The following is a 7,520-nucleotide window of genomic DNA, read 5'->3' as shown; positions in this document are numbered from 1 at the left end:
GGCTATAAATCAAGAAACGAAATTATGCAATTTATTAAGGCTAAACCCCACTCTCTTCTGGGTTTTGAGGGATTGAAATTCACTGCAAAAGCTTCCTTTCTTCTCTCTCAGCCTCACTTTAGAGCCACCAGTTTGCTTCTCCACAATTCCACATTTGCCCATGCTTTTTATATACTTAAATCATTTCATACTACAAGGCCTCTTTTGTCCTTTTACATTAATTCCTCAACCATGTAATTACTACATCACATACTTTCACTTGGCTGATTTCATGTTAATAAAAGAGTCTGTTTGAGCTACGTTATTAATTAAAAAGGTTGTAAGATTGTGTAGGCTTCAAGGTTACAAAATCGAAATGATTATGTCTAGATTTTGTTGGTGTGCACTGCACTCGAAAGATAAAGGGGTCGTTTGTTGATCATTTTTAGGGTAAATATACCATAATGTTAATTTACTTACTATATTTATATATTGCATAAAAGAGAGAGACCCACTTAGGTTAGCAATACCATATAATATATATAATATGGAAAAATGAGATAGAAAAAGAGAGTAAGCAAAGCTGAGTTGCCTTTGATACTGCTGCATCCGTCCTGCTTGTCAGCACATGCATTCCACTTTCCACTACAAAATCGACTTTGGACCCCAAAATTTAACCTCACCTACAAGAAAAGCATAGCCCACCATCTCATATATTTCACTCTCTCTCACCACCACCCCCAAAATCTAAATCTCTCATCCTACACACTACACTACCTTACATAACTCCCTTCTCCCACCTTTCACCCACTGCACTACCTCTTGTTTTCTGCTGCCGCCCTAACCCCTATCATCCTATCTCATGATTTCCCTCATCTTTTCCTTCTGTTCATGCTGCAGCATCCATGAAACTTGAACTTCTCCAACTTTCCTTCATCTAATCATTTGTTCCTAAGCGTCCTTTCACCACATACTTTTGTATAAAAAAAGGGTTTTGGGAGAGACAACAACATGAGAGCTGGGGGTTGCACAGTGCAGCAAGCTCTAACAAATGAGGCTGCTAACGTCGTAAAGCAAGCTGTTAATCTTGCTAGACGGCGTGGCCATGCCCAAGTGACTCCCCTCCATGTAGCAAGCACCATGCTGTCAGCTGCTACTGGTTTGCTCCGCACGGCTTGCATTCAATCCCACTCCCATCCCCTTCAGTGTAGAGCCTTAGAGCTTTGTTTCAATGTTGCCCTCAATCGCCTCCCCGCTTCGTCATCCAGTCCCATGTTGGGAGCCCATTCCCAGTATCCTTCAATCTCTAATGCCTTGGTTGCTGCCTTCAAGCGTGCTCAGGCTCACCAAAGACGTGGATCCATTGAAAACCAGCAACAACCACTGTTAGCAGTTAAGATAGAGCTGGAGCAGCTTATAATATCTATATTAGACGATCCTAGCGTAAGTAGAGTGATGAGAGAAGCGGGGTTCTCTAGTACACAAGTCAAAAGCAACGTGGAACAAGCTGTGTCCTTAGAAATCTGTTCCCAAAACGCTCCTTCCACAAACAGTAAATCCAAGGAAAGTAGCAATGGAAATTTAGTCCTCTCTCAATCTCCTACAGCTTCTCAGGTTGGGAGTAGTAAAGTGGAGAAACAAAGAGGATCAGATCCTATAATTAGGAACGAAGATGTGATGTTTGTGATAGAGAATTTGATGAAGGAAAAGAGAAGAAGTTTTGTGGTGGTAGGAGAGTGTATTTCAAGCGTACAAGGTGTAGTTAGAGCTGTGATTGACAAAGTTGACAAAGGAGATGCTCCTCAGTCTTTAAGAGATACCAAGTTTGTAAACCTACCCTTCTCATGTTTTGGGCATCTAAACAAAGTAGAGGTTGAGCAAAAACTTGAAGAGTTAAAGAGCCAGGTTAGGAGCTGTTTAGGCACAGGGATTGTTTTGAATTTAGGAGATCTCAAATGGGCTGTGGAGTACAGGACAAGTTCAAGTGAGCAAAGTAGGGGATATTACTGTCCAGTGGAGCATATGATCATGGAGCTTGGGAATTTGTTGGGGGAGAGTGGAAGGAGGTTGAGGCTCCTGGGGGTTTCTACCTTCCAAACTTACATGAGGTACAAATCTGGCAATCCATCCCTCGAAACTATTTGGGGTCTTCATCCTCTAACCCTTCCTGCTGATAGCTTACGCTTGACTCTCATCACTGACTGGTAATTAATATCATCTTTTCATAAATCAATTAATAAGATTTATTACGGCCTTATTCAATCTTTTATAGCTTTTTTTAAAATTAAAAAAAAATTCTTGTTCAGTGATGCGCAAAGTCAGGTCACAAGCAAGAAAGTAGAAAACGGGTCAAGCTGGTGGATTTCGCTTGATAATGGAGGGGATGAGAATAAGCAACAGCTGACTTGCTGTGGTGATTGCTCCACCAAGTTCGAAAATGAAGTTGGAAGCTTACAAAGCAGCAGTGCATGCATTAGTGAGTCCACCACCACTTCAAGTCTCCCTCCATGGTTTAAACAATACAAGGAAGATAGCAGAGGAGTTGGTGCCAATGATAAGGTTATAATCACATTCCCCAGGATAATCTTCAAACCAAATTATTGTGTCCAAACCATATCCATATACAAAGTTGAAAACTAACTTTTTCCTTTTGTTTTTATTTTTTCTCTACCTCCCAGGACTCTGCCCTAGTCAGACAACTTTGCAAAAAGTGGAATTCGTTTTGCAATTCAGTCCATAAGTTACAGCCATATCCCATATCCGAAACAACGCAAACATTCTCTTCTGTTTCTCCTCCTTCCTCTACTTGTTTCTTTTCAAATGACAAGCACCATGACTGGCCTGCGCTTGAACCTAGACAGGCTTGGAGAGACCACCCTTTATGGATTTCTGAAACACTTGAAAAGACTGCTGAACCCACCAGTGCTAGTTTGAGATTATATATTCCAGAACATAATTACAAGGACCCCAAACAACTCTTAACCCCAAACCCTAATTCCACCCCAACTCAGCTTCTTCCAGTGATGTGATGGAGATGGAATATGTTCACAAGTTCAAGGAGCTAAATGCGGAGAACTTGACCACCCTTTGCACTGCATTGGAAAAGAAGGTGCCATGGCAGAAAGATATAGTTCCTGAGATCGTGAGCACAATCTTAAAATGCAGGTCAGGGATGTTGCGAAGGAAAGGCAAGTTGAGAGACGGTGAGTGTAAAGAAGAAACTTGGTTGTTTTTCCAAGGTGTTGACGTTCAAGCTAAGGAGAAGATAGCCAAAGAGTTGGCAAGGCTTGTTTTTGGTTCACAAAACAACTTCGTCACCATTGAATTAAGCAGCTTCTCATCCACAAGAGCAGATTCGACTGAAGATAGTCGAAGCAAGAGATCAAGAGATGAACAAAGTTGCAGTTACATGGAGAGATTTGCTGAAGCAGTTTCCAGCAACCCACATCGAGTGTTCTTCATTGAAGATGTTGAGCAATCAGATTATTGCTCTCAAATGGGTTTCAAAAGAGCTATTGAAAGAGGAAGAATAAGCAAAGCAAATGGAGAAGAAGCTGTCCTTAGCGATGCTATCATCATTTTGAGCTGTGAAAGCTTCAGCTCAAGATCAAGAGCTTGCTCCCCTCCTGCCAAGCTAAAATCCGATGAAGAAAAAGTGGGTGCATTGGCATTGGAGGACACAACAAGTCCTTGTGGGTCATTGGATTTGAATATGTCCATTGATGATGATAGTCTCCAAGAGGAATCAATCCATGATATTGGGCTTCTTGAATCTGTTGACAGGAAGATCGTTTTCAAAATTCAGGAATTATAAAATTTTAAAAAAAAATCCTGTAAACCCTTTCAAGTAATTTCCTTTTCTTTTTTTTTTTTTTGTGAAAATTCTCTTTGTTCAAATAGTCTTTAGATTCTTAGACATTTCTTAGGGCTGGATTAATACAAGAAAAACCAACTTGCCTGTTTTTGTAAAATTACTTTACGTGCATCACTTAAGCTTCTACTCTATTATTTACATACAAATTAGTTATCTGATAAAAATAAAATATAATAATTTATCATGGATAGCAAAAAGTTGAGTACCCATCCACGTTAATTTATTAACATGTACACCACTAAATATTAATGTAATAAAATGCCATGGCATGGTCAATTCATGAAGTGATGAGATGCCATTGCCAACTAGGGTTCTTTTCTAATTCAGGGATGTTCTAATTGTGATAGACATTAAACGATTACAATATTTGAAAGGAGATAATTTTGATTGCACAATATCAATATATATATACCTTTGATTACAAGGAAGTTTGATGGAGGGAAACAACTTGGAAATACGACCACTGGGCAAAGTGCCCTTTTTTTTCATTTCTATATTTTGAAGAATAATGGTGTCAATTAAATATATTATTCAAACAAGCCATAATCTCTGCATGTATTCTATTTTATTGCTAAACTTAGAGATATTGGTTACTGAAAGTTGTTTCTCAAATAGCCTTCTTCCACAGTTTCAATTTGGACAATCATATGCTTCATAGTCTCATAGACAATCAACCATTGCACCTTTTTTTATTTCTATATCTTCTTTGGGTTTTTAGAAATGGGTCCCTAACTTCGTCTAAAAGGAAAAAAAATGGGTCCCTAACTCCCTATATCTTTTTTATTAAATTATTTTTCTTGAATGATTCAACCAGAGGACAGCATTATGGAAATATTTTGGTAACAAAATATTGGATGCTTCCAATAAGTACATATATATATATATAAAGTGATAAGAATCATTTCTATTTCCTTGCAAAAGCAAATCAGAAAGATTATAGGGTTTGAAAAACCTTACAAATGAAAATCTTTTGACATCCAATTTTTTTTCTTGTGTTGTATCAACTGACATTATTATTGTTATCTGCGTAACAAGACATAAGTTCAAATACTTTAAAACTTGTTTATCCTTTTATTTACAAATTGAGAAAGAATTATAAATAATTCTAAATATTACCTATTAAATTTAAGATAAATTTTAATAATTAAATGAATTACACTCTAGATACTATCTTAATAATAAAATATAAATCTATAATTAATTTGAAATATTTAATATAAATATCCAAATCAAATCAGATTCATGACCCGCCTCTATTTAGATATCATGACTTCGTTGTGATCTTTTCTCTCTATTATTCCTATATTACCTAAAAATATAAATATGTCTATAACAATATTAATATTTATTAAATTTTGTGAGCGTTAGTCAATGTCAAGATATCAATATCAATGTCTACCAAATGTAACTACACTTTGATTAATGGCCTAGTCAACTTCAATGGGGAAATTTAAGGGCATCTCTCTATTAAATTCTCTTCATTACCTTAATCTCTACTCCTTTAAAACCTAGTGGTTTTTGAACTCCATATGATAATTTGATAGTTAAAGGTATTCATCACCTCATATGTGATTTGAATTTGAGTCGTATTAATCGCATTTTTTGTTCGGACTTTGCCCTATTATTATAATTCACAAAAAAAAAAACAATAACTTTTATCATGCTTTAGTACTTCTTGTTTTAAATGACACAGATTTGATTCTTACTCATCTCTAACACTCTACTTATCATAAAAGTGGATGAAGTATAGCAACATTCAACTGAACATTCATTATTTGGTAGAGTATGAAAATGAAAGGAAAGAAAATAAAACATTTAAAAAATTCATAATTTTGATCTAATATACAGTTCTTTCTCATTTTCTTTTCTCAGTTTTTATACATTAAAATGAAAAATAATTATTTCTCTTATTATTTTTCCTACCAAACACACTCAAAAATTTATTTTCTTTTCATATTTTCATTCCCTCGTATCACTCAAATTTTATTCATCCAAGGCACAAGCACACCCTAACTTTTAAAACTGATATTTTACAAAATGTTGAGGAAATATGTTTTTTTTAAATTTATAATTATAACAATAAAAGATTAGATTAAAAAATTGAAAAATGAATGCGGGTATGTTAAGCAGAAATGCAATTGGATGGATTAATTTAGTGTATATTTAATAAAATGAGAAGCAGAAAAGAATATATGGCGTGTAGCTTAGGCTTAGAAAATGGAGCTGCTTTAAGATGGAAACTTATTGCTTTTGACTTGAACTGAAAGTGAAGTTGCCCTTCTGTCGTGTTTATTAACTACATTCCTATTTTTCACTAGCGTTTAATTCCTGTTGTTTGACTTGATCCAATACTAAATGCAGCCTATTTTCTGACAATCAAGATAATAATAAAAAATTAATGAATAAATCTTTTGCATTTCTTTTAGGATGAATGAACGAATGAATCTTTGATCAGAAGTTTGATTTTCTTTTTGTAGAATTAATGAACAAATCTTGAAAGATGTATAATAAGAAAAACAGCAATAAAACTTGTATATAATGGTTTGGATATATACCAAGAATAGCATATATATGTATATAAAAATTAAGGAATTGAATATTAGTATATTCTGCATAAATACTAGAAGTGGAGGAGTTAGTCGTGTCACACATATGATATAGGTGCTAAAAAATAATTTATATTAAATATAAATTGGAGTTGAAAATATTGTTGGTAAAATATGCTTTAAAGTCCTGTATTTTTTTTTTGTATATTTAGAATATAATTTTTTTATTTTTTAAATTTTAAATTTTTAAGATATTCTTTAACGTTCATGTAACGAAAAGTTGACGAACTTAAATTTAACTGGACTTATATTTTTGAATTTAAAAAATAAAGAAATTAAATTATTTAAAAGAAAAATAGAATAACTAAATTCTAAAGATACGAATGGGAGCATATTTTAAGGTTAAGGGTATAATCCAAAACGTAAGGGTTGTGCAAAGGAGGAGCAACTTTTTTATTTCTGCTTTAGGCTTTTGGAATTAAAATGGAGAAAAGCAAAATCTTCACTGATATGAAAAGAGAAAAGAGATGAGCACTTCTTTTTATGCTTAATTTCTGATGCGTTTTGTTTTCTAAAAGAATATAACACTTTTTTCTTTAATTATTTTCGCAAACCCCAAACATCCTCTCTTCTTTGGGGGGGAAGTAACTATATATATATATATTTTACTACTATTAACAGTGAAACAAAAGGTGATTTTAAATTAAGATTAGAAAAAAGAAAATAGCAATTTAATTTTTAAAACAGGGAAAATTAATATATTATTCCCTTAATTAAAATGTATTAAGTGAAGGAAAGAGTAAAAAATTGAAATGGTATATTTAGATAAGCATCTCTTTCTTTAAACCTTAAAGATGTTCCTACTTTAGAATCACAAAAAGATATTATTATCTGATGACACCTTTAATTTAGACATAAGAAGGGAATTTGTCGTTTTTTGCTTTTTTAAAAGATTAGGGTAATAGGAATTAGTGCTATTCAGGTTCCATACCTCTCTTTCTTCTTCTTTTAACTAATCCAGCTTCATGCTGATTTTATATTCTAATTAATCAACTCTTTTCTTCCTTTATTATTTTCCCTTTCTAAAAGATACAACCCTCCATTTAACACTGCCTTTTCTC

At 33.9% G+C, this 7,520-nt stretch overlaps 1 protein-coding gene across 1 annotated transcript; it reads left to right on the top strand.

Annotated features, from left to right (window-relative positions):
• Nucleotides 1-721: 721 nt before the first annotated feature.
• Nucleotides 722-3,953, top strand: LOC107889435 (protein SMAX1-LIKE 3-like). Its single transcript, XM_016813849.2, is given in 4 exon segments — nucleotides 722-2,183; nucleotides 2,286-2,538; nucleotides 2,658-2,979; nucleotides 2,982-3,953. Coding segments are annotated over 4 exon segments (2,580 nt in total). The 5' UTR covers nucleotides 722-990; the 3' UTR covers nucleotides 3,794-3,953.
• Nucleotides 3,954-7,520: the final 3,567 nt, after the last annotated feature.

Source organism: Gossypium hirsutum, chromosome A09 (assembly GCF_007990345.1).
Source record: "Gossypium hirsutum isolate 1008001.06 chromosome A09, Gossypium_hirsutum_v2.1, whole genome shotgun sequence".
NCBI lineage: Eukaryota > Viridiplantae > Streptophyta > Magnoliopsida > Malvales > Malvaceae > Gossypium > Gossypium hirsutum.
This window is presented reverse-complemented; position numbering and strand designations above follow the sequence as displayed.